Source organism: Choloepus didactylus, chromosome 20 (genome assembly GCF_015220235.1).
Source record: "Choloepus didactylus isolate mChoDid1 chromosome 20, mChoDid1.pri, whole genome shotgun sequence".
NCBI classification, from domain to species: Eukaryota; Metazoa; Chordata; class Mammalia; order Pilosa; family Megalonychidae; genus Choloepus; species Choloepus didactylus.
The window spans coordinates 58,211,420-58,239,098 of NC_051326.1; the positions used below are offsets into that span (position 1 = coordinate 58,211,420).

Genomic DNA, 27,679 nt, shown 5'->3' on the forward strand with positions numbered 1-27,679 from the left:
ACTACTAAGCTGGAACAGTTTGAACATCAGAAAAGAAAAATGATTGCAGTAGATTGAAACAGTTTAATTATAAAGCTTTGTGTGACAACAGGAAACTCATGGGTCACTATTGGGGTTTCTGGAAATCAACACATTTTGAAAACTGATTAAGGGAAAGACTTAAAAAACAACCGCCACTTACCTTCTACCAAGTAATGCATTTAGGAGTCCAGAAGGAAGGGTTATGGGTAGTTCTTTCATATTTTCTTGGTGTTGAGACATAAAGCCTCTTATTTCTTCTCAGTGCCCAGGTGACAGGCTACCAGTGAAGAGAAGGTGGATTTTTCTCAACTGCAGGTTCCCATAGGCTGAGAGGCAGCCTGAATTGGTGAACAGAGAGTGGATTCGAATCCTGGTCCAGAGTCAGTGAAGATCACTCAAGCAAGATTGTGTGATCTTGGGCAAGTCACTCAACCCCTCTGAACTCTACTTTAGTCATGAGAAAATAGGGATAATAATAGCTCTCTCATGGTGTTATCCAGTTAAATTGAACAAAAGACTTAAAGGGCACCTGGTAGGCACTCAGTGTGTATTAATTCCTTCCCCTTCCCTTGGGGGCTTCACTTAGATCAGACAAGAGGATCCAGATACCCACTTTTTTGGTTTTACTATAAAAACAACCTTTATTTTTAAAAGTTACATATGCTAGGAAAAAAGCGTAAATGATGCTTGTAAACAAGTGTTTACCAAATGCTTATTTTTTGCTTGTAAAGGGTAAATAATCCTTAAATATAAACATAAGAATTAACCAAACATTTTTGTAATGGGGGGAGGGAGAAGCAGGTTATTCCTTTTGGTTACAGTTAAAGTCTTCTTCAAAGATTTTCCTGAAAAATACACTGGGGGCGGGGGGGGGGGGAAGATCTGTAAACACAATGAGACAAAACTTTAACCAGTGAAACTATGATTTTTTTCTTTTAAAATTTTCGCTCTTCACCAGAAAGTGCAATTTGATAGTAGTAACAGTGGCCTTACAGAAAGAAGATAATGATAATAGTTTGTAAAAAGAACCAAGGCATTATTAGTAAAATGCCTCATCTGATTTTGCACTCATTGGCATGTATTACTCGTGAACCGAAGGATTCTTTTCCTTGGGGGCTGTTATTAAAGGCCAGCCTCAGTTTCACCAGGGCCAAGCATCAAGTGGGAAGAATTGCGTAACAGTATTTACTGAGGGGGAGAGGATGTTTCTCCCTGCTGGTCCTTGGAAGCAATATGGAAATAGGAAGGAAAGTTGTTTTAGTGCATAATGTTTGGAGCAAAACCTTTTGCAGAGTTACACATAACTCTTGGGGGACCCTCAAGACCGCATATGAGGCTCATAATGGTTTTTAGAGGTGCTGAGCAGCACTCTAGATCTAGCAGAGACTATGAGAACGTTATGAAAAGAAGACTTTATTAGAGCAGAAGCAAGTAAGCTCATATTGAAGGAAATGACGCTCAAACGTCAGTTGATGAAAACTGCAGCATCTGAGCCTTGATTTTATTGGTTTAATATTCCTTATGAATTGTATTCCTTAAAATGGTCCTCTGCACACACATGTACCCCCTTTTTTTAAGCTTTTCAAGTCTTCTGGTGCTTTAGTGCTAATACATTTTGCATACCTCTCTTTATCCTGGTAGCTCTTACGAGTAGTGGGATCATTTGGGTGGGTGCCTAGAAATAACGCAGGTTACACATTGATCTTCTCCCCTTGATCAGTATCTTAAAGTTTTGCTGCTTGGAATTGTAGTTGGTTTTTTTTTGTTTTTTTTTTTTTCCTTTTTTGGTGAAAGGAAAGATAAGTACAAAAAATACATGATAAATCAAAACCAAAAATAAATATTCTTCTGCACAGAATTGACAATTACTGTGCAAGCATGGCATCTTGCAGGTGAAGTACTTTCATTGGATTTGTATTTCCATATATTGAGGCAATGACAAGCAATAAAATTTGTTCTCATATTTTCTTGAGCTGGACAAAGCTCCAAAGTCAAAGCTCTCCAGAATACAGAGGAGCGTATTCATGACTGTCTTCTAAAGGTTTACCTTATCTGAGTCTCAAAGTGTATCATTTTAGTAACTCCTGTGCCATTCCCTATCAACAGTAATTTATCCCACCATATAACCTCCATATATTGGCATCAAGATCAAAAACTTAAATGGCCTTCAAGGATATTGTTCCGTCAAAACCTCTCCTGCCAGAAGCTGCTCGTTCACCATTGCCAGGCCAACTCCACTACGGTGGGGTAGCACAGCCACCACGGGAGACCACCAGTTGGTTCTGGGGTTGTGTCTCTCAGCACAGTGTCATCTCCACCTTCTACAGCCTGGATCTCATCCTGATACACTGCACAGCCTAGTAGTTTTCCCACAGTTCCCACTGGGTCTGTGATGTGCCGTCCCTTTCCCGAGGTATTGCGTGGAGATGTCCCATCAGAGCCACCTATAGCATATACCACCCTGTGGACCCAGCCACTGCCACACGTAGTCTTCTAGTACTAATAGAAGCCACTGGAGTCCACTGGTTCTCCCTTGGACCGGACCTCTCAGCAGTATCCTTCTCAGCAGGATCCCACCTGCAGCACAGGGAAAGCCCAAGCACTGCCCTGCCAGCGCTTCCTGCAGGAGCTTGTAGGGGCCACATAACTGCTTCATTGATTGGTTTGGGGGTCCAGATACCATTGTGTAGGGCACAGCAAGGTTTCTATGGAGTCTTGGGGCCTCTCAGGACTTTCTGCTGTGCTTTTGCATTCATGGCTACAGCACCGTGAAGGAAACTTCCACAGCCGGTGCACCTCTCTTTTGGCATTGCTGAGAAGCCAGATGGCTCAGGAAGCACTGAGCAAGGGAAAAAGCCGCAGTCTGCACTCCTGTTTCTCTAACCCAGGCGAGTGACGTCAGCACCAGACATTTGCTTGTGGCTGTCCGCTCCCTCCCACAAACCACACTGGAATTGCCCGTGTCTTGACCACCAATTTCAGAAACTTGTTATAAAATAGTATGTGGTTTGAAAAGAACCATCCTTAAGTGTTAACTAACATGTTGTGAAGTGGAATTTTAAAAATCTAACAATTGGGTACTTTCGTTTTTGTCGCGGTAAGCTATTTTTAGCTATGACATAGGCATCCAGTAGCACAGAAGGAAAATGGTCTTTGGAATCAGACACATTCGGGTTTCAGGCCCAGCTCTGCTACTTTCTAGCTTTGTTTCCTACGACAAGTTATTTGATCTCTTTGAACTCAATTTCCTATCACTGTTATGAGAAATAATATCTCAGAAAGTTGTGAAATTTAACAAAAAAGTTTGTGCTCAACATAAATGATAGTGGCTGCTGCTGTTACTATTGGTTATGTGCTGAGTGTGATTGAACTGGGTCTCTCCGTGTTCTTTGATTCTTACCTTAACCTCATGGGTGTCTCACAACAGGTCTTTTTTTTTTTTTTTAATATTCATTTTATTGAGATGTATTCACATACCACGCAGTCATGCAAAACAAATCGTACATTCGATTGTTCACAGTACCATTACATAGTTGTACATTCATCACCTAAATCAATCCCTGACACCTTCATTACCACACATACAACAATAACAAGAATAATAATTGAAGTGAAAAAGAGCAATTAAAGTAAAAAAGAACACTGGGTGCCTTTGTCTGTTTGTTTGTTTCCTTCCCCTATTTTTTTACTCATCCATCCATAAACTAGACCAAGGGGAGTGTGGTCCTTACGGCTTTCCCAATCCCATTGTCACCCCTCATAAGCTACATTTTTATACAATTGTCTTCAAGATTCATGGGTTCTGGGTTGTAGTTTGATAGTTTCAGGTATCCACCACCAGCTACCCCAATTCATTAGAACCTAAGAAGGGTTGTCTATATTGTGCGTAAGAGTGCCCACCAGAGTGACCTCTTAACTCCTTTTGGAATCTCTCTGCCACTGAAGTTTGTTTCATTTCCATTCACATCACCCTTTTGGTCAAGTAGATGTTTTCCATCCCACGATGCCGGGTCTACATTCCTCCCCGGGAGTCATATTCCACTTTGCCAGGGAGATTCACTCCCCTGGGTGTCTGATCCCATGTAGTGGGGAGGGCAGTGATTTCACCTTTCAAGTTGGCTTAGGTAGAGAGAGAGGGCCACATCTGAGCAACAAAGAGGCATTCGGGAGGAGGCTCTTAGGCACAATTATGGAGAGGCCTAGCCTCTCCTTTGCAGCAACAGTCTTCCCAAGGGCAAATCCTGTGGTAGAGGGCTCAACCCATCAAACCACCAGTCCCCTACTTCTGTGGGCATGTTAGCAACCATTGAGGTAGGACAGGCCAACACCCCTGCGTTGTCCACCAGCTCCTCAAGGGGACTCTGCATATTTTTTTCCTTTTTTTTTTTTTTTTTTTTTTTTTTTAACTTCTTCTTTTTTTAAATCAACTGTATGGCAGATTAAAAAAAAAAAATTAAAAGAAAACCATACAATAAAAGAACATTTCAAAGAGACCATAACAAGGGAGGAAGAAAAAGACAACTAACCTAAGCTAACTACTTTACTTCCAACCTGTTCCTACTCTACCCCAAGAAAGTAACCCAATATAGCAATATTTCTGTGCACTTGTTCCTACTATACCCATCAGAAATTAACAGACCATAGTCATTCCTGGGCATTCCCAGTATGTTAAATTTACCCACGGTAGCTTATCTGTTCTTATTGGATTGTTGTTCCCCCTTCCTTAATTACTCTCTATCGCTAGTTCCCCTACATTCTACATTATAAACCATTTGTTTTACATTTTCAAAGTTCACATTAGTGGTAGCATATAATATTTCTCTTTTTGTGCCTGGCTTATTTCGCTCAGCATTATGTCTTCAAGGTTCATCCATGTTGTCATATGTTTCATGAGATCGTTCCTTCTTACTGCCATGTAGTATTCCATCATGTGTATATACCACATTTTATTTATCCACTCATCTGTTGAAGGGCATTTGGGTTGTTTCCATCTCTTGGCAATTGTGAATAATGCTGCTATGAACATTGGCGTGCAGATATCTGTTCATGTCACTGCTTTCCGATCTTCCGGGTATATACCGAGAAGTGCAATCGCTGGATCGAACGGTAACTCTATATCTAGTTTTCTGAGGAGCTGCCAGACTGACTTCCAGAGTGGCTGAACCATTATACAGTTCCACCAACAATGAATAAGAGTTCCAATTTCTCCACATCCCCTCCAGCATTTGTAGTTTCCTGTTTGTTTAATGGCAGCCATTCTAATCGGTGTTAGATGGTATCTCATTGTGGTCTTAATTTGCATCTCTCTAATAGCTAGTGAAGCTGAACATTTTTTCATGTGTTTCTTGGCCATTTGTATTTCCTCTTCAGAGAACTGTCTTTTCATATCTTTTGCCCATTTTATAATTGGGCTGTCTGTACTATCATCGAGTTGTTGGGTTTCTTTATGTATGCAAGATATCAGTCTTTTGTCAGATACATGGTTTCCAAAAATTTTTTCCCATTGAGTTGGCTGCCTCTTTACCTTTTTGACAAATTCCTTTGAGGTACAGAAACTTCTAAGCTTGAGGAGTTCCCATTTATCTATTTTTTCTTTTGTGGCTTGTGCTTTGGGTGTAAAGTCTAGGAAGTGGCCACCTAATACAAGGTCTTGAAGATGTTTTCCTACATTATCTTCTAGGAGTTTTATGGTACTTTCTTTTATATTGAGATCTCTGGTCCATTTTGAGTTAATTTTTATGTAGGGTGTGAGGTAGGGGTCTTCTTTCATTCTTTTGGATATGGATATCCAACTCTCCCAGCCCCATTTGTTGAAAAGACCATTATGACCCAGTTCAGTGACTTTGGGGGCCTTATCAAAGATCAGTCGGCCATAGATCTGGGGGTCTGTCTCCGAATTCTCAATTCAATTCCATTGATCTATATCTCTATCTTTGTGCCAGTACCATGCTGTTTTGACAACTCTGGCTTTATAATAAGCTTCAAAGTCAGGGAGTATAAGTCCTCCCACTTTGTTTTTCTTTTTTTAGAGTGTCTTTAGCAATTTGAGGCATCTTCCCTTTCCAAATAAATTTGATAACTAGCTTTTCCAAGTCTGCAAAGTAGGTTGTTGGAATTTTGATTGGGATTGCATTGAATCTTTAGATGAGTTTGGGTAGAATTGACATCTTAATGACATTTAGCCTTCCTATCCATGAACATGGAATATTTTTCCATCTTTTAAGGTCCCCTTCTATTTCTTTTAGTAGAGTTATGTAGTTTTCTTTGTACAGGTCTTTTACATCTTTGGTTAATTTTATTCCTAGGTACTTGATTTTTTTAGTTGTTATTGAAAATGGTTTCTTTTTCTTGAGTGTCTCTTCAGTTTGTTCATTTCTAGCATATAGAAACATTACTGAGTTATGTGCATTAATCTTGTATCCCGCTACTTTGCTAAATTTGTTTAATAGTTCTAGTAGCTGTATTGTCGATTTCTCAGGGTTTTCTAGATACAAGATCATATCATCTGCAAACAATGACAGTTTTACTTCTTCTTTTCCAATTTGGATGCCTTTTATTTCTTTGTCTTGCCGGATTGCCCTGGCTAGCACTTCCAGCACAATGTTGAATAACAGTGGTGACAGCGGGCATCCTTGTCTTGTTCCTGATCTTAGAGGGAAGGCTTTCAGTCTCTCACCATTGAGTACTATGCTGGCTGTGGGTTTTTCATGTATGCTCTTTATCATGTTGAGGAAGTTTCCTTCAATTCCTACCTTTTGAAGTGTTTTTATCAAAAACGATGTTGGATTTTGTCAAATGCTTTTTCAGCATCTATTGAGATGATCAATTGATTTTTCCCTTTTGACTTGTTAATGTGTTGTAATACATTGATTGATTTTCTTATGTTGAACCATCCTTGCATGCCTGGAATGAACCCCACTTGGTCATGGTGCATGATTTTTTTAATGAGTCTTTGGATTCGATTTGCAAGTATTTTGTTGAGGATTTTTGCATCTATATTCATTAGGGAGATTGGCCGGTAGTTTTCCTTTTTTGTAGCATCTTTGCCTGGTTTTGGTATTAGATTGATGTTAGCTTCATAAAATGAGTTAGGTAGTGTTCCATTTTCTTCAATGTTTTGAAAGAGTTTGAGTAAGATTGGTGTCAGTTCTTTCTGGAAAGTTTGGTAGAATTCCCCTGTGAAGCCATCTGGCCCTGGGCATTTATTTGTGGGAAGATTTTTGATGACTGATTGGATCTCTTTGCTTGTGATGGGTTGGTTGAGGTCTTCTATTTCTTCTCTGGTCAGTCTAGGTTGTTCATATGTTTCCAGGAAATTGTCCATTTCTTCTACATTATCCAGTTTGTTGCCATACAGTTGTTCATAATATCCTCTTATAATTTTTTTTAATTTCTTCAGGATCTGCAGTTATGTCACCTTTTTCATTCATTATTTTGTTTATATGGGTCTTCTCTCTTTTTGATTTTGTCAGTCTAGCTAGGGGCTTGTCAATCTTGTTGATCTTCTCAAAGAAGCAACTTTTGGTGATATTTATCCTCTCTATTGTTTTTTTGTTCTCTCTGTCATTTATTTCTGCTTTAATCCTTGTTATTTCTTTTCTTGTACTTGGTTTAGGATTGGTTTGCTGTTCATTTTCTAGCTTCTTCAGTTGATCCATTAGTTCTTTGATTTTGGCTCTTTCTTCCTTTTTAATATATGCGTTTAGTGCTATAAATTTCCCCCTTAGCACTGCTTTTGCTGCATCCCATAGGTTTTGGTATGTTGTGTTCTCATTTTCATTCGTCTCTATATATTTAGCAATTTCTCCTGCTATTTCTTCGTTAACCCACTGATTGTTTAGGAGTGTGTTGTTTAACCTGCAGGTATTTGTGAATTTTCTAAGTCTCTGATGGTTATTGACTTCTAATTATATTCCATTGTGGTCAGAGAATGTGCTTTAAATAATTTCAATCTTTTTAAATTTATTGAGGCTTGTTTTATGTCCCAGCATATCATCTATTCTGGAGAAAGTTCCGTGAGCACTAGAAAAGTATGTGTATCCTGGTGATTTGGGATGTAATGTCCTGTATATGTCTGTTAAATCTAATTCATTTATCAGATTGTTTAGGTTTTCAATTTCCTTATTGGTCTTCTGTCCAGTTGATCTATCTATAGGAGAGAGTGATGTGTTGAAGTCTCCCATGATTATTGTGGAAACATCAATTGCTTCCTTTAGTTTTGCCAGTGTTTCTCTCATGTATTTTGTGGCACCTTGATTGGGTGCATAGACATTTACGATTGTGATTTCTTCTTGTTGAATTGCCCCTTTTATTAGTATGTAGTGTCCTTCTTTGTCTCTCAAAACATCCCTGCATTTAAAGTCTATTTTATCTGAGATTAATATTGCTACACCTGCTTTCTTCTGGCTGTAGCTTGCATGAAATATTTTTTTCCATCCTTTCACTTTCAGTTTCTTTGTGTCCCTGTGTCTAAGATGAGTCTCTTGTATGCAACATATTGATGGTTAATTTTTTTTGATCCATTCTGCGAATCTATATCTTTTAATTGGGAAGTTTAATCTATTTACATTCAACGTTGTAACTGTGAAGGCGTTTCTTGAATCAGCCATCTTATCCTTTGGTTTATGTTTGTCATATATATTTTTCCCTCTCTCTATTAATATCCTTTAATGTACCCATACAGAATCTCTTTAGTACTGAACCTTTCTCCATGTCTCTCTGTCCTTTCTTCGTTTCTCTGTCTGTAGGGCTACTTTTAGTATCTCCAGTAGGACAGGTCTCTTGTTAGCAAATTCTCTCAGCATTTGTTTGTCTGTGAAAAATTTAAGCTCTCCCTCAAATTTGAAGGAGAGCTTTGCTGGATAAAGTATTCTTGGTTGGAAACTTTTGTCAGAATTTTAAATATGTCATGCCACTGCCTTTTCGCCTCCATGGTGGCTGCTGAGTAGTCACTACTTAGTCTTATGCTGTTTCCATTGTATGTGGTGAATTGCTTTTCTCTTGCTGCTTTCAGAACTTGCTCCTTCTCTTCTGTATTTGACAGTGTGATCAGAATATGTCTTGGAGTGGTTTTATTTGTATTTATTCTATTTGGAGTTCGCTGGGCATTTATGATTTGTGTATTTAGGGTGTTTAGAAGATTTGGGAAATTCTCCCCAACAATTTCTTTGAATACTCTTCCTAGACCTTTACCCTTTTCTTCCCCTTCTGGAACACCAATGAGTCTTATATTTGGACGTTTTATATTATCTATCATATCCCTGAGGTCCATTTCAATTTTTTAGATTTTTTTCCCCATTCTTTCTTTTGTGCTTTCATTTTCCATTCTGTCATCTTCCAGGTCACTGATTCGTTGTTCAACTTCCTCTAGTCTTGTGCTATGAGTGTCCAGAATCTTTTTAATTTGGTCAACAGTTTCTTTAATTTCCATAAGATCATCTATTTGTTTATTTAGTCTTGCAATGTCTTCTTTATGCTCTTCTAGGGTCTTCTTGATGTCCTTTATATCCTGTGCCATGCTCTTCTTGATATCCTTTATATCCCGTGCCATGGTCTTGTCGTTCATCTTTCGTTCTTTGATTAGTTGCCTTAGGTACTGTGTGTCTTCTGATCTTTTGATTTGGGTGTTTTTTGCTTTGGTTATCCATATCATCTGGTTTTTTCATATGCTGTAAGATTTTCTGTTGTTTTTGGCCTCTTGGCATTTGCTTAACTTGATAGGGTTCTTTTAGGATTTCTAGACAACTGAAATCCTTATCTCTAATTTGTCTGATCTATAGCTTTGTGGAGTACACTTTCTCTAACTAACCAGCAGGTGGCATCCACGAGCCACCTGTTCCCCTCAAGCCAGTTCTCCCCTGCTTTGCCTTTGTGGTGAGTGGGGGAGTGAGTCTTGTGGGGTCCAATTGGTATACCAAGCTTGCATGTGTAGTTGGTGTTGCCCACCCTGTATATGGGGCATGTTTCTGGGCGGTCAGGGAGGGGGGCGGCTCTAACAACCAGATCTCCCTGGTGTTCCTGGAGTTTTAAAGCTGCTGCAATAGTCTAATCTTTCAGTTCAGTCCTGCCACAGTTTGTCTCTGCCGCTGACCCACAAGTCCTTGGTATGGCCCCTGAGACTTGCGAGTGGGTCCCTCTTCCAGGCCGTGCACCCTGTGGTCCTCTGTTGAGGGATGACTGTGCTAAGTCACAGGTGAGTGCCGTCCCCCCAGGGCGGTTCTGGGCTACAGGGCTGTGTAGGGAGGCTCCCAGTCTGCTGAGTGGATGCCCCCCTTTTCTTGGGAAGTTGTGGTGTTTAGTGAATTTTCTCAGCCACTGGATTATTGCCTTTTGTCTCAGAGCTCTCTTAGTTCTGCTCTTGTCTTGACCTGCCCAAACTGCAAGTCTTTGAGGCTTTCTGTATTGGGCTTAGAGTAATTGTTCTAGAAGAAGAGAGAGAAAAAAAAAAGGGCCCTCCTCACAGATCTAATGGGTTATTGAAATGCTAAGAGACATAGCAATTAGGGCCTTTAAGGTAAAGTCCGGGGGGGCAGAGAGCTCAGTTTTTCTTCGGGATTTGCATATAAGCTTCAGGGCCTGAGCTCTGCCCTTCCCCTTTCTTTGTTCACCAGAACTCCAAAAAGCCTCCGCTTTTCTTTTTGGGCTTTCCTTGCTGTTTCTTGCTATGCCTGTCTCCTCTCTGCTGGGCTGGCTGCTCTCAGATTCTCTGGTGTCTGGTCTCAGTCTGTCTGTGGTTGGAGTTTGGATCAGTAGAATGAGTTTCTGATAGGAGCTGCCACTGCAGTTCTCCTTTCTCCTTCCCGGCGCTGACAGCTCCTCCTCCCACGGGACTGAGGCTGGCAGGGAGGGGTGTGGGTCCCCTGGCTGCAAAAACGTACAGATTTCGCTGATCTCAGCAGTTTGACGTGTTCATGAGTGTTGTATGAAGTATGCCCAAAGTCAAATTGCTGTGCGGTGTCCAGTCCATGTAGTTCCTGGCTTTCTACCTACTTTCCTGGAGGAGTAAGTAAAACATACAGCTCACCAATCCGCCATCCTGCCCCGCCCCCCTCACAACAGGTCTTTATCCTTCTGTAGCTAGGACAGTACGCCCAGTGAGAGCAAATGACCTCCTGTCAAGATCATCTGTGTGTTTACTGACACAGATACAGCACTGGGACCCATGTCTTCTGAGGACTCTTCCTGCTGAACCACACATTCTTCAGGATGTGTGTGCGTGTGAAGGTGTGAGTGTGCATGCTGAGAACTTGAAGAATGAAATTAAGTTTCTCTTACATTTGTTAGCTCCGCTTAGGAACACCCCTGCAGGCACCCAGGTGCCACTGGAAATCAAGGACCAAGTGTGTCCTGGCTCTTTGGGATCTGGCTCAGGGTGGAGGATTGTCTCCCAGAAACAAATGTCCCATTCCTTTGACCCACTTGTCATGTCCAGCACAGGCCTTGGGTATTGAGTGATAGTGGCTTTATTTCCCTGAAGAAGAATTTTTGCTGCTATAGCAAGGGGCTTCCAGGATCTGATCGTCAGTGAAGGAGCTGTAGCACTAAGACATTCTGTGTCTGATGAAGTTCACAGGGTGATACACACAAGTTTTGGGCTGCATATCTGCCTCTTCTGTCATGACTGTAAAGAGGTCATGTTATATTTCTTAACTGAAATGATGAAAAAATAAAAATCATGTACCCATGCAAGGAGAAGTTGTTTTACTGTAAATGCCTGCTCCAATAGTAAAGGAAGTATATTTAATCACATTAACTCACCAAATTACCCTACCCCGAGCCCTGGTTCTGAGTTAGAGGTCTGAGATGGAACTCTGCTTTAATAGTTAGATAAAGGTTCATACATGATTTTGTTGTCCAATAAGGATTGAGAACTATGAATTAAGACCCAGAACCCAGTGGTCTTCACTCTGTAAGATTCTGCCTTGGAGGCCTAAGATATTGAAATGCCATCAGATGGGTTGCCAGGGTTTGCTTCTTCTGTTCAAGCAGTATGTGTGGCATTGTCTTATATTTCAGGCACACAGGTGACTAAAACTTGGGCTCTGTCCTCTAAGAGATCCCAATGTGTTTACCAGAAATTTGAGCGCAACATGCTAAGTGCAGAGGTGGAAAGGTGCCAAACCCGGACACCCAGGGCATATGGGTAGAGTCATGTGAAGCTTCCCAGAAGAAGGGTGGGTCTAGAATGTAGAGTTGGGGAGGTGGGCCACCAGGCAGAAGACCCTTTCTAGGCACTGACCTTGACTCCCCAGCCTGTTCTGAGGACCACCACTGTTCCAGCTGTGAAGGGGCAGGGCTCTCTCGTTGAGTTTCTACAAGGGGCTGAGTTTGTTAACTGGACCTGTGACGTCTGCCAAAGAGGAGTCAGAAAGTAGAAAGCAATGGGGTATCCTTGAGAGTCTCGTCCAACACCTTGAGTTCTGTGGAACCGGGTGGGAAGGCTCTTTTTCCCTGTTCATCATGTTTGTTCTTTGGGATCTATGACTGGCGCAGTTGGTTATTTGTGGATAACAAAATTATGTCTGTTCCTGGTGCACCTGGACTTTTCTCAGGCTCTCATTCTGTTTATATGCTTGAGTTTATTCTCAACCAAGAAAAACTCGGTGGGGTGCGGGCTGGAGTGCTGGGTGTGTTCACCGTGCATCTCCATTTGCTGTTGCAGCTCATGTGGAAAATGAAGAGCAGTACACCCAAGCCCTGGAGAAGTTCGGTGGCAACTGTGTGTGCAGAGATGACCCAGACTTAGGAAGTGCGTTCCTGAAGTTCTCCGTGTTCACGAAGGAGTTGACGGCACTTTTCAAAAACCTGGTAAGTGTTCATTACATCTGCGTAGCTATCAATCAACTGTGAAAAGCCTGCAGTTACTTTAGATGGAAAGGTAACTCTGTGGAAGAAAATTAAGGTTTGCTTGATAAACTAAATATGAATTGCTTTATAGCGCACGTGGTATCTAAAGAAAGTATATTTTCTACACATATTAAGCCACCGTGGAATACAATTTCAAAATGGTAATTTTTCTCTAACAAGACTTTAAAAATTCAGTGGTGTTTTAAATGTGCACAGCTGTGGGACAAATGGTTAAACATATTCATCTTCTTAAGGGCCTCTGACTTCAATTTTTAATAGTTTCCAAACTGTGTAGAATAGTGTATGTTTCTGGTAATTATAGTAGGTACTTAAAGTTATAATATTTAATAAATATGTTCAGACCCGTCTTACACAGCAAGGTAACCTATAATCAAAGCACAGAAATTGCCATGAATATTTAAAGGGCTTTTATGCTCCCAAATGCAGAGCCTAAAAAAAGCAGGGCTGAAAGGAACGTCTTACTTTTTAAGCAAGTGAAGATGTGGAGTTGGTATTTACTGCCTGTGTTAAGTGCTTAGTAATGCTGGGTGAATCGAGTTCTTTCTTGTGCTTGGCAGCTCTGCCCTGTCCTCGCATGGGAACAGAATTGTGAAGTGGGCGGCCTGGGGAGGGCTGGGCTGTTTGTGACCCTGCCTGGGTGATTTGTTCCACAAGTAGAATGTACACTAGGGATCTTCCCAGCATCTTTCCCTCACCTTTTCCTAAAGGTCACGGAAGACCAGGCCAAGCACTCCATATTGCTTTCTATGTAGGGCACGACAGCAGTGCCCTTTTCATCCCCCCTGTGAGTACGCTCATAGTAAGTGAAAAATTAGCTCATTGTTCTTGCAGTGGTGAGGGCGGTGGGTTTGTAAGCCTAGCCTTAGAAGGGCAGACAGCAACAGGAGTATAATATATGAGTTAATAAAGGAAGGAGAAATAATGAGATCCTTAAGCTCTTGGTCTCTCTCGCTGCCTTCACTTGCAAATATTTCAGTTGGAAATGGTAACAATAAAAAAACGTTTCTGTGGCTAAGTTTTTCACTCAGGTTAATTTGAAATCTCGTTTCCTAAAGTTTGGGGCTTTTACCAAAGTTCCTCATCTGTTTATCACTGCCAAAACCAGGGTGAAATCCTGCGTACTGATCTGTAGAGCCCTGGCTTCCTTTCTCAGCCCCAATTTCTAAATGTTGTGACATGCGATTAGGGTCCCACTGCCAACTCAGGAAAGACTGAAAGGTTGTTTTTAACTGGATAAACTGAATGGCCCCAGGAAAAGACTTACAGATGCTGACACGTGGGGGTGTTCCAGTGAAAAAGTCAGCTTGCTGTTAATTATCCTAGGGTAAAGCCCATCAGTTGACAAGCCCCTTCCATCATGCAGAGCTGCCAGTCTGCTCTTTAGTGCCTGACTTAAATATGAATGAACAGCCTCCAGAATGAGACCAAAATAAACAGAAGAAAATAACCTGGAGGAAACAGAGAAAATACAGAGAGCAGAGGAAAACTTTAAAGAAACTGCATATAATTCCTCAGAGAAATAGGAAAAGATAAATTCAAGAAGAGTGGGATGCACTTTGTTTTTAAAGATGGGGGAGGGGCAATTAATGTAAGAAAATCTACAATAAAAATTCAGTTAAAATGTTGGAATAGAAGTAATCTCTCAAAGTAGAATAGAATGGCAAAAAAAAAAAAAAAAAAAGAGGGAAGTAGATAAAAGACAAGATTAAGGATTAATCCTCAAGGTCCAGTGTCCAGCTGACGGCATTTCAGAGAGACTTTAAAAGTGGAAAGGAGGACATTGTTAATGGAACAATACGGAAGAAAATTTCTAAAACCGAAGAACTCAAATCTCCAGCACAATACGGGAAAAAAGACCCACGCCAAGGCATATTGGTGTGAAATTACAAAAGATCGTAAAAGTGTCCATAAGACCACAGAGGATTAAGAATCAGAATGTACTGGACTTCTGAACAATATCACCGAAAATTTAAGCATGGAGCAAAGCCATCAGAATTCTGAGGAAAAGGATTCTCAACCTGGAAGTACACCCATCCAAGTGAGCATGAGAGTAGAATTAAAAATATTTTCAGATACGCAAGGCTCAAGAAATTTTAACTCCCATGGGTCAATTTCTCTGGAAATTTCTACAAGATGTGCTTTAGCAAAATGAGGGGGTAAACCAAGAAAGAGGGGAATGTGAATTAGGAGACAGGATCCAACACAGGACAGAAAGCCATGAAAGGAAATCCCAGCAGCCTGGCAGAGGGACATCCAGGAGGAATGCTGAGCAGGAGCCCTAGAAAGCAGTCAGCACAAGACATGTGGCAATGTAGGAGATAGGTGGGAAGGAGTCCTGGGTCCAGTCCCTCCACCTTCCCAGGAATTAGCTGCTTTATCTTTATTCAGGTAAACTCTAGATCAGGATTTTCTCATCTCTTAAATGCAGATGATAACGCCCTACCTGATTCTGCAAGTAGAATATGTCCAGTTGCTTTCGTGCATTTTAGCTTGCTTAATCTTTACAGCAGTCCAGCCAACCTCTAAGGTAATCCATGTCATCCCCATTTTATAGATTAGATAACTGAGGCGCTGAGAGGTTTAGGGGTCAGTATCTCCCTTGGGGTGGCTTGGAGTCCTCGATAGCTTTTGGGGTGTGCCTTGGTGTAGAAGGGCCCACTTGCAGCGTTCCACATGGCAAGATCCCAAATAAGCTGACTTTTATGCAGTTGTCAACGTGAGCACCTACACAGGTGAATAAAGCAGCCCTCTTTTTCTTGGTTTTCTGCAAAAACAGAAAGCAGGCGGGGCTTGGGAGTCATGACTTGACTGCTTGCAACACTTTAATCACCTTGCCCCCTGGTTGCTGTGCGGCTTTCTACAGGAAGTGAAGGTATCAGTGCTGTGACTTAATGGTCATCCACGGTGCGGTCAGCTGGACGTTGAGGATAGGCAGCTTCACTCAGTTCTCATAACAGTCATGCAAGGTAGATTTCGTTACCTTCATTTCACAGAGAAAAATCTCCGGGGAGAAAAGCTGAGCAGAAGGGAAGGCAATACAGGGAAAAGTGTTGTGTAAAGAGAAATCGCAAGACCCAGGGCTGGACTGTGGGAGTGGCCAAGAGGTAGCCAGATGGTCTGAGTGTCCTCACCTTAAAACAAAGATGATGAAACCCTGCCCACCTCACAGGACCATTATCAAGAAAAAATTAACACGTGCAAAGGGTTTTCTTTTAAAATTAAAAACCCATCACAAAAATAAAAATTAAAGAATAAAAATCACAGATGTGACATTTTAATGTGATAATATGCTAACATATTAAAAGCCTCCAATAACAGTGTTAAATACATGTGCATTGCTTTAGCTTCGGCTTTTACTTTATGGAGTTAGAATTGCTGATCCTGTTTTCCCAGCAAAGATCAGAGAGAAAGAAAATCTCTTATTCAAGGCAAAATTAGCATTCACCATGCCTGATTTTTCAGGCCAGCGTCTGTGTTAAAGCCCTACAACCATAGAAATGCAAAGTGGCATCTTCTAAGAAGCTGTTGCTGAGAGTGAGCTGATTGGAGGAGAATTCTCCTCTTTTGGTATTTTGTACACCATTCTTATTCCTGTTTTTGGTCACATCTGTCTTATCTCTTACTTTCAAAGCCATGCTTTACAAGCAAAACGTTTCAGTTCCATATGGCTGAGATTCTCAGTTCTGCTCCATTGTCCAGAAAGAATAATTAACCACCTACCTGCTTTATGACATGAAAGAATGTTTATACAGCCGTTGGAATGTCTCCAAAGAAAAGCAAACTTGCTATAAAGTGATATTTTCTTACTAATGGGTGAGATTCTCACCTTCAGCAAGTCTGTGGATTTTCTCGGCAGTTATGCAGAATAAAGGGAAAAACAAGGCGTTGTTAGAAATGTAACGTGTGGAATTAACCGGGTTAGAAAGTGATCTCAGCTTCTTGGGCTCTTTTCCTTTTACGGGATGGATGTGAAAATTCTGAAAAAAATTTTTAAGGGCCATTTCTATGTTGAGAATTGGCTTTTTAATATTAGGCTGCATTGAAGGACAGGTTTCTGAAAGGTGAATTACAGATTATAATTTCTGTCTTTGATTTCAGAGAATTGGTAGTAAAAATACGTACTCACGTCTATATGACCTGCTGTTTGTGAAGACCAGCATCAAATGGAGGCAGGGCCAGTGAGTGCTAAGCCAAGGATGGAGAGGCCCAGTGACTGAGGAATTTCATTTCTTTCACATTGAAAGAGGAACTGGAAAGTTCCACCAAGCAATATGCACATAAATCATGAGTTTTTATACAAATGCTCAGGGTTTTTAGACACTATAGTCATAGGCTAAAGGTAGCTAGTAGGGTTCTGTTTGGATGAGCAGGAGCTTGTGGCTTTGTCCGGATGTGATGTGTGCAGTCCCTAGCAGACAGGTGTTTTCACCTTGCTGTGTTGGTAATAGAAAGTAGAGCCCTTTTCCCGCCACTGTCAGTCTTAGGTTGAATGTGAGCTGATTTGATACTCCACATTAATAAAGCTTATCTCATGACTTAATATGAAGATCTTACAACCATAGGGTCTTAATCTTGAGTTACTTCCATCAACTTTATTTTCTTTTAATCTCTTTTATTGAAAATGTCTTATATTTTAAAATGTCTAATATTCTTATTGAATAGGGACACTGATCGTAATTTCAACTTTAGGAGAAAGGAGGAGACTTAAGTCATTGCTTTGGTCACTTATTGAACTGTTGCTGAAATCTGGAGAAACCCCTGGCATGTTGTGATGTATGGGAATATCTGCCCTTGTACTGGCTCCAGGCTGACTTTCCATTTCCAATGTCTTCCTTTCCATGTTCTGTCTTTTCCTTTATACTTGGTTTTTTTTTTTTTTTTTTTTTTTTGCTGCTATCAGATTCTTGCCTCTAAAGCGTCTTTTTCCATTGTGGTAAGAGCTGGAAAATAAAACAAGTTGACTTTTCAGACTTATTTGCAAATTAAGTCAATAAGCTTGAGTGAGGAGGACTTGAGGGGAAAGACTTCTCTAGTAAAATAGAGTACATGAGTGACCAGTTACTTTGGTCACCTAGAAATCGTTACTACTTATTTTTTATTATGGCCTAATTTACAGTTGGAAATACTGTGTTTAAGTCTCATAAAACTTAGGCACTCTAAGCTACCTCTTGCACTGACAAATCCTAACCAAAATTGAAAGCATATTTTTAGTTTATCACAACAAAGAGCAATAAGACTAATGCCAGGAGACCTGTGTTTTGGTTATAGCACAACCAATTAATATGTTTAAATTGTACTATAATATTATTTATTATTTATTTATTTATTTATTTAATTGGAAAAGCAGTACTACCTCATTGTAACTGCCATGGTATTATGACTTCTAGAGATCAGAGAAAGTGGGAAAAGCTTGAGTGGGAGAGGATATGGTAGGAACAAGCAGGGCCTTGGGCCCGGGAAAGGAAAGCTCAAAGAGGAAAGTAACAGAACGCTTGCTGGACGCTGTGCTGCCCTTGGGGGCTATAAAACATAATAAGCTCATGAATAGAGATGTAGAAATCCTTAACAAAATGCTAGTAAACGGAATCCAACAGCTTTTTAAAATGGTTATACACTGTGATGAAGAGCGATGTATTCCAGGAATGCAAGGGTGGTTCAACAGACAAAAATCAATCATTGTAAAACACTACAAAAACAGAATGAAGGTAAAAACCACCTGATTGTCTCAGTAGATAAGAAAAGATATTCAGTAAAATCCAGCAGCCTTTCCTGGTAGAAACACTCAGAAAAGTAGGAATAGAAGGGAACTTTCTCAATATGATAAAGACCATTTATGAAAAACCCACAGCTAACATCATACTCAATGATGAAACACTGAAGGTTTTACCCCTAAGATCAGGAATAAGACAAGGATGCCCACTTTCACCATTGCTATTCAATATTGCACTAGAAGTTCTAGCCAGAGCAATTAGAACGAAAAAGAAATAAACGGTATCCAAATTGGAAAGGAAGTAGTAAAACTATCTCTATGTACAGATGACACTATCTTATGTATAGAAATTCCAAAGGAAACCACAAGAAAAGTGTTAGAACTAATAAATGAGTTCAGCAAAGTGGCAGGGTATGAGATCAACACAGAAAAATCAGTTGTTTTCCTATATACTAACAGTGAACAGTCCAAAGAGGAAATTAATAAAACAATTCAAATAAAAATAAAATATCTAGGAATACGTTTAACCAAAGATACAAAAGACTTGTACAGAGAAAACCACAAAACGCTGCTGAAAGAAAGGAAAGAAAACCAAATAAATGGCAACACAGCCCATGTCCATGGATTAGAAGAGTTAATATTGTTAAGATGTCAATATTACTGAAAGCAGTACACAAATTCAGTCCATCCCTATCACAGTTCCAATGGCCTGTTGTGCGAAAATGGAAAAACCAGTCCTTAAATTCGTATGGAAGGGCAAGGGACCCAGATAGCCAAAACAATTTTGGAAAGGAAGAACAAAGTTGGAGGACTCACACTTCTGATTTCAAATTGTACTTCAAAGCTACAGTAATAAAAACAGCATGGTACTGGCATGAACATAGACAAATAGACCAATGAGACAGAATTGGAAATCCGCAAGTAGACCTACACATCTATGGCCAATTGATTTTCAATGGGGGTAGGAAGTACGTGCAATGGGGGAAAATAGTCTCTTAAATGATGCTGGGAAAACTGGATATTCACATGCAGAAGAATGAACTTAGACCCCTACCTCATGCCATATACAAAAATCAACTCAAAATGGATCAAGGACCAAAATTAAAGAACTAAAACTATAAAACACTTAAAAGATAATGTAGGGGCAATGGATTCTTAGATATGACACCAAAAGCATAAGCAGTAAAAGAAACAATGTTTTGTTTGAATTGTTTGTTTTTAATTCTTTGATAAAGTTAAAAAAAAAACCAACAACCTATTGCATTAAAAAATTAGCTTCAGTGTAGTTATTTTAGGTTATTTGGTTTTTCTTATGCCTTTGATTATGGTTTGTTAATTTTCTTGGGGTATGGTAGGAACATGTTGGAAGCAAAGTAGTTATCTTAGGTTATTTGTTTTTCTTAATCCTTTTGTTTGAAATTTTGTGGGTTTTTTTGTTTTAATTTTTTCGATAAAGTTAAAAAATTAGAAAAAACAAAAGAAACAATAGATAAAATTTTATTTCATCAAAATTAAAAATTTTAATGCATAAAAGGAAATTATTAAGAAAATAAAAAGACAGCCTACAACATGGAAGAAACTAAACACAAACCACGTAAGGGTTTAGTAATACAGAATATATAAAGAACTCATAACTCAACAACAAGAAGACAAACAATCCGTTATAAAATAGGCAAAGGAACTTGAATAGAATAGACATTTCTCCAAAGAACATATCTACATGGCCAAGAAGCATATGAAAAGATGTTCAGTATTATCAGCCATTAGGGGGAATGCAAATCAAAACCACAATCAGGTACCACTTCACACCCACAAGGATGGCTATTATTTAAAAAAAAAATTGAAAATATCAGGCATTGGAGAGGATGTGCAGAAATTTGAACTCTAGTACATTGTTGGTGGGAATGTAAAATGTTGCAGCCACACTGGAAAGCAATGTGGAGGTTCCTCAAAAAGTTAAATGTGTAATTACCATAAGACCCAGCTATTCTACTCCAGGTTATATACCCAAAGAAAGTGAAAACAGATGTCTCAGACAGATTTCTTGAACACCAGTGTTTATAGCAGCATTATTCACAATAAGGTGGAAACAACCCGTGTCCATCAACAGATGAATGGGTAAACAAAACATGCTCCCTACACACAATGGAATATTATTTCACGGCAAGAAAGAATGAAGCTGTGAGACATGCTGCAACATGGAAGAACCTTGAAAACATTATGTGTAGTGAAATAAGCAAGACACATAAAGACAAGTGTATATGTCACTTATATGAGATGACTTGACTAGAAATAGCAAATTCTCAGAGATAGAATGTAGATCAGAGGTTACAAGGGGATAGAGGGAGGCAGGCGTAGGAGGTGTGTTTATATTTTAAAAAAAGCAGTAAGCTCTAATAGCTCACTGTCTGGGAGAGAGACCCAGCTCCTTTAATTGTCAGGCAGCGTGTGCTGCGGTGGTCACTGTGGGTGCCACAGAGCCCTGAGGGGTGAGGCCCTGGCGGGCAGGCAGCAGTGATTCTCAGCCCTGCTCCGTGGACCTTGGTTTTCACAGAGGTGGGCCAGGGAGTCCCGTGGACAATCACAAGGTGACCCTGAATACATAGGCACACAGTGTGATTGTCATATTTACAAACAAATGTCTTGCATATATCTTTAACAACTTCTCAAATACATACAGGAGAGGCTGTTACAATCTCTTGAAAGTATTGAGCTCAAAACAGGAGTTCTGTTTTTGTTTTGTCATGCATTTTCTCAATTGCTGAGTAGTAAAAGAACTGCCACAATGTAAAGGACTTTGGGTTTTTGAAACCTTTTGTGTCAACCCTAACAGACAATACTTTAGAAAGGCTGGAAGGAGGAGTCCACTGCCGCCTGGCAGCAGAGATGCCTCGATCCGTGGCTGTTGGCTTTGATGATTAGGATGCCGTGGTGACTTCTTTTCTGAATTTCTACAAAGGTAGAAGGCAGGTTGCAGTAGCATAAGGGAGACATAAGGTGAAGGAGAGAGCAGGCGTTGGCTACTCTAGGAGGAAGTTTATAAGATAGGCAGAAAGCTAAAAAGGAAGGGTTTTAAAGATAAGAACTACTGAAGCCTGTCACAGCTGGAAGAGGTTGATGGTATGGAAAAGAGGGGGCCAGTGATCTGTGAAGGCTGTGTCCCCCTTTGTCTTCTCTGTTGGTGATGTGCTCAGTGAAGAGTCAATCCCCTGCATCTCTGAGAGTCCTCAGCAAATACATGTAGATAAATTCAAGGTTCCAGCTTCTTCCTGTGCATTCCTCTTTCCTTGGGAATTTTAGACTGTATATTCATCATTCCTTAAAATCTAACACTTGGCAAAGCATATTAATATCATTATATTGAAGATTCTTTACCACACACCTGAACATAGGTTGTTTTCATTCATACCCCCAGGAACCCTAGGCTTGTACTCAAAGAGTGTTCTTGAACTGGCATCACTGGAATCACCTGGGAGCCTCTTAGAGCTGCAGACTCAGATTGTTCTCCTTCGACCTACTGAACCAGAATCTTCATCTTAATAAGAGCCCCCAAGTGATGAGGAGGCATGTTACAGTTGGAAAAGCTTTGTTCTAGAGCAGTGGTTCTCAAAGCACAGCTCTGCACCAGCAACGCCTTGAACTTGGAGAAATACAAACCCACAGCTTCAGCACGATACCTACTGAATCATGGTTCTTAAACTTTAGTGCATCAGAATTACCTGGACCATTTGTTAGATCACACAGTTTGGGCTTCACTTCCCAAATTACTGATTCCATAGGTCCGGGGTAGAGCCCAAGAATTTTCATTACTGACAAATTCTCCAGTAATGCTGATAATGCTGGTCCGAGGCCATACTTGGAGAACTGCTGCCCTAGAGGATAGCCTCTGGTTCTTACCCTTGGGGGAATTCAAGGTATAGCTGAGGTCAGAACAAATATTTTCTAACCTTGGATTTGTGGAGGCAATAAAATGTGGAAAAGTGCTTTCATTTGTGGTTGATGGCTCAACTAAGCATTTTAACTCCTGTGGGTTTTAGAGGCTGCAGACTATGTGCTGTCTGTGTTCTTCTGTGCTGCCACTTTCGCCTCAGGCTCTGCCTTAAGTGGATTCTCAGTGTGGTTGTAGGAAGGCTCAAGTTTACAATTTCATCATTTTTTCTTCAGTGGAAGAGGCGGGTAAAGGGTCATTATTTTCACTGCACTTAGAACCTGAAAGATCAAAGCATTGTGGCTGCCAGAGAAGCAGCGTTAAAAGCAGAAACCAGGTCAACTTTTCCCCTCCCCTCTCTGGTGTGAAGGTTGCCAGTGTGATTTTGGCAGCTCGTGGGTTTTGATCTTTCAGTTTGTGTTGAACACTCAAGATTGGTATGGGCTTCCTCCCTTACCTTTTTAATTAAACTGTAGAGCGGCTCTGCTGCCAGAGAAACGGTGCTGGGAGTGTCCGAGGGTTCTGTTTGTGAGACTGTGTGAGCAAGCTGGTGGGTGTGCAGCATGTACGCTTAGAATACTTTAAGGCATTCTGTCCATGGCCCAGGGGAAGAAGTCTCATCACTTACACCAAAAACGAAAGTGACCCAGATGATTTTCCTTTTTAAAGTTTCCTCCTACATACCTGACTGACTGCTTTGTGTAGCTGGGAAATAGAAGGAAATTTTGACGTAGACAGCACTTCAGATGGAAGCAATTATTCAGTCTCACAGTTTATCGTGATCTAATCCTTGTGTCAGATGGAAGCCATCATTCCCCCAGAGGGTAAAAGACCTTTTTAAACTTTTTATTTTGAAATAATTTCAAAACTGCAGGACAGTTACACTAATAACACAAACCCCATACAGAGAACTCCAACATCCCCTGTCTTCCCAGATACCCACATCCACCAAGTTTAACATTTTGCTACATTTGCTGAATCATTCTTTCCATCAGTTTTTCTGTCCATCTGTCTGTCTACCTATTTGTCAATCCATTTTCTGAGCAGTTGGGTAAAGGTTGTATACATTATGCTTCTTGAAACACTGCCATATACATTTCCTAAGAACAAGAATATTCACTTATGTAACCACCTTAAGTGCAGTTATCAAATTTAAGAATTTTTACATTGATATGAAGCTTACAGTTTATATTCCAGTTTTTCTTTTCATGGCCCAGAAATGTCCTTTGGGGCCTTTTCTCTAGCATTAGATCCTGCCCAGGATCATGTATTGCGTTTAATTGTAATTGTCCCTTCAGTTACTCATCCTTTTTTTTAAAAAAATTGTAGGAACGTATGTACAAGATAAGCTTTCCCATCTCAGTCACTCTCAAGCATGCCATTCAGTGGGGTTACTTATGTTTATGCTCTTGTGGTACTCTCATCATCTTCCATTACTAAAACTTTCCCATCTCCCCAAACAGAAACCTGCAGCCATGATATGTTAACTCCCCATTCTTTATGAGCTTGCATGTTCTCTGATACTCTCTTTGTATTACCATGGGGCTTAATTTAACGTCGTAAATTTGTAACGCTCTAATTTGCTTAGATACCAGCTTACCTTTTGTGGTATACACAAACTGTTCCTGTACCCTTCTGTCCCCCCACCTGTATGTATTTCTTTTGTCACAAATTGTCACAAATTGCATGTTTATACCAAAACCACTGATTTCTTATTACATTTTATGCATTTGCCTTTTAGATCCTATAGGAAGTAAAAAAAGTGGAACTACAAACCAAAAGTGAAATAGTACTGGCATTTATTTTTACCCATGCCATTATCCTTACCCAAGATCTTTATTTCTTCATGTAGCCTCCATCTATATAGTCTAGTATCCTTTCTTTTCAACCTGCAGAATTCTCTTTAGCATCTCTCGTAGGGCTGGTCTAGTGGTGACAAACTCCTTCAACTTTTGTTTATATGGGAATGCCTTAACCTTTCCCTCATTTTTGAAAGACAGTTTTGCAAGATATAGAATTCTTGGTTAGCAGTTTTTTTTTGCTTTCAGCACTTTAAATATGTCATCTTACTGCCTTCTTGCTTCCATGGTTTCTGATGAGAATTCAGCACTTACTCTTACTGACGCTCCCTTGTATGTGAAATGTTGCTTCTCTCCTGCAGCTTTCAGAATTCTATCTTGGCATTTGATGGTGTGACTATAATGTGTCATGGTTTGGGTCTATTTGGACTTATCCTGTCTGGGGTTCATTGAACATCTTGAGTATGTATATTTGTGCCTTTTGTGAAGTTTGGGAAGCTTTCAGCTATTTTTTTTCTTTGACTATTCTCTCTGCCCCTTTCTTCCCCTCTGGACTCCTATAGTGCGTGTGTTGTTAGCACTTGATGGTGCCCCACAGGCTCCTCCGGCTCTGTTCATGCTGCTCACCTTTCTGCTGTTCACACTGGGTGATTCCAGTCGTCTTGTCTTCAGGTTCACTGGTTCTTTCTTCTGCCAGCTCCAATCTGCTGCTAAATCTCTCAAGGGAATTTTAAATTTCTGCTACTATGGTCTTCAGCTCTGTTTCCTTCTCATAATTTCCATCCCTCTATTGATATTCTCTTTGCTCATGTATTGTTTTCCTGATTTCCCTTAGTTCTTTTCCATGTGTTCCTTGTCCTTTTGCTCTTTGAGCATATTTAGGCCCTTTTTTTTTTTTTTTTCGTTAAATGTCTATTGTATCCCAGGTCTAGTACTCTGGTTTCTAATGCTTCTTTAATTTTCTCCTTTGCCTGAGTCATTGCTTCCTGTTTCTTTGTATGCTTTGTAATCTTTTGTTGAAATGTGGACATTTTGATATTGTAATCTGTTATCACTGGATTTTAGACTCTGAGGCATATGTTCCTTAAGCTTGTATCCTTCTAAGTGTTATGACAGAGTTTTCCTTGAATGCCAGGAGCTAACAAAAAAAATAAAGAGGAGAAAAAGAGAACCCCTTTACCAGTCTGCAGATTGACCCATGCAAGTGCTCCCCTTCAGGGTTTTCCCAGACAGGAGTTTAGGGAATAGCCCCAGGCCGAAGCATAGGGGCCTCCCGGAACCTTTCCATGCCTGCGTGACCCTCCTTAGAAATTCCCCCATTCTGACTGTGTCTCTAGGAAACAGTTTCCTATCGCATTGGAGAACGTAGATTTAAGCCATACCCACTGCTGGAACATTCCAGCATGTAATGGCTGTTTCATACTCACATATCTTTGCTTATGCTGAAACCTCTGCCAGGATTGCCTTTAATTGATGAATAGGTGCTAAGTCTTTTTGCAGACTTTCTACCCTCTGACAGGTGGTCTGTGCTGAAGGTGAATAGATGGTTTGCCTTTCTTTGAAGATTTGATTTTGCTATGTAATGCAGTGATTGTCGCATTTGCTTAAAGAAAAAAAAACTCATAATGCAGCCTCTTAAATTTATCATAAATTGGGCATATTAAAATAAACTACATGACACAGAAAAGTTTCAGGTGAGATTCTTTGGCCATATTTTATTTCATGAAAAGTTCATCTTTTTAAGGAAAAAACTATGTCCAAAGAGAGTTGGACTCTCTGAAGGCTATGAAGATTGTGCCCTGTGACATCTTCTGTTTTGATTCTCTCTTTCCGTCCCTACTCTTTAAAAATAGAGAGCTATGATGTGAGCATCCTGTCTAGGTCCAGGCTTCTAGACGGATCCCCTTGGGGAAAATCATTTGACAGAGCAGCCTTACTCATTGCTCGAGTCAAGAGAAGGCAGCCCCGCAGTTTCCGGGGCCGAGCTGCAAGGTGGGACCTGTAGGGAGCTTTGGCTGGGTCAGCAGTTGGTGGTGCCAGTGACCGGAGCTAAAAGAGCAGGCGAGATGGTGCACCTGGGAGCTGAGGGCGGGGTTGGGGTGGTTTAGATGGAAATGAAAAAACTAGACAAGGAATTTTAAGACTGAAAAGAAATAATTAGGAAGAACAGTGTGAAAAGATGGCTGCATGGCTGGCTGTGTTCCTCCCTGTCTCCAGCTCCTTTTCTGTCTGTGTTTGCTAATTGACTGTTGCATTAGCATAGCAGTTTTGTGCTTCATATCTGTGTGGCTGCTCTGTCCTGCCTGCCACATTGACTGAATTATTTTATTTCTACCTGTGAGATTTCAGACCTTTGACTACTTTTTCATCTTGTCACACCTGTTTGAGTAAACTCAGGGAACGCAAAGACAGAAAGAAGAAAACAACAGGAGGATGGTTGCTTTAAATGATTGCTTTTTTTCTGTCAGTCTGAGCAGCTCCATACCTAAGAGCAGTGATTAAGAGGAATAATTTGTATTTCTATCATGCTTGCTATTTCAAAAAGCCATTGTACTTGGTGTATTTGTTAAAAAATAAGTCAGAGCATAGGAAAAAGCCTAGTGCCTGCTTGGCACTTAGGAAAATGTTCTGGTTGGGTTACCCAGGGATAATTTAATTCTTCTCATAGATCATAAAAATTTCATTACTTATAAATTGGAACTGGAGCTGCCTGTGCACCAGGGATGTGCAATAATCTTTTGGCCATGGTTTTCCTCTCCCTTGGCCAGAACTGGAGGATGGTTCGTTCAGCAGGGGGCCTGGGGCTGCCTGGGCTGCCCATAGACACACAGGGAAGGAGCCAGAGCCCGTCCCTCAGGCCGCACGGCTAGCTTGCCAGGCAGAGCCTCTGGGCGCGGCAGAGGCAAGAGCGGTCGTTTCCTGTGACGCTCACCCTGAGTCACAATGCTTGCGCACCGGGTGTTAGGTGTAAAGAGGGCAGACAGAGGCTGAGGTCCAGGAGTACAGAAAATTTATTCATAAATTCATTGATAGAGATTCTGTTTCTGTTTGCAATAATTTCCTCAAAAGAAACCAGCTTTATTGAGATATATTTTACATATCATAATATCCACCCTTTACAAGTGTACAGTACCTTGATTTTGAGTAACTTTACAGAGTGGTGCACCCATCACCATAAATCAGTTTTAGAACATTTTCATACCCCCACTAAGCTCCCTCCTGTCCGTTTACAGTTAATCCCTAGTCCTAACCCTGGCCTCAAGCAACCACTAATCTACCTCATCTTTATTGTAAGAATTAAACTATCTTCTGATTAGAAAAGTAATCGTTTTCTGTTTTAGATAACTTGAAAAG

General features: G+C 40.5%; 1 protein-coding gene across 5 annotated transcripts in view; it reads left to right on the plus strand.

Moving 5' to 3' along the window:
• The window catches only part of ASAP2 (ArfGAP with SH3 domain, ankyrin repeat and PH domain 2), a 217,701-nt gene that overhangs the window by 87,307 nt on the left and 102,715 nt on the right, over window positions 1-27,679 (plus strand). For all 5 annotated transcript variants that reach the window (XM_037812568.1, XM_037812566.1, XM_037812569.1 and 2 more), the window contains exon 3: window positions 12,683-12,828. In XM_037812568.1, coding sequence (XP_037668496.1) covers window positions 12,683-12,828 — 146 coding nt within the window. The remainder of the gene's footprint in view (window positions 1-12,682; window positions 12,829-27,679) is intronic.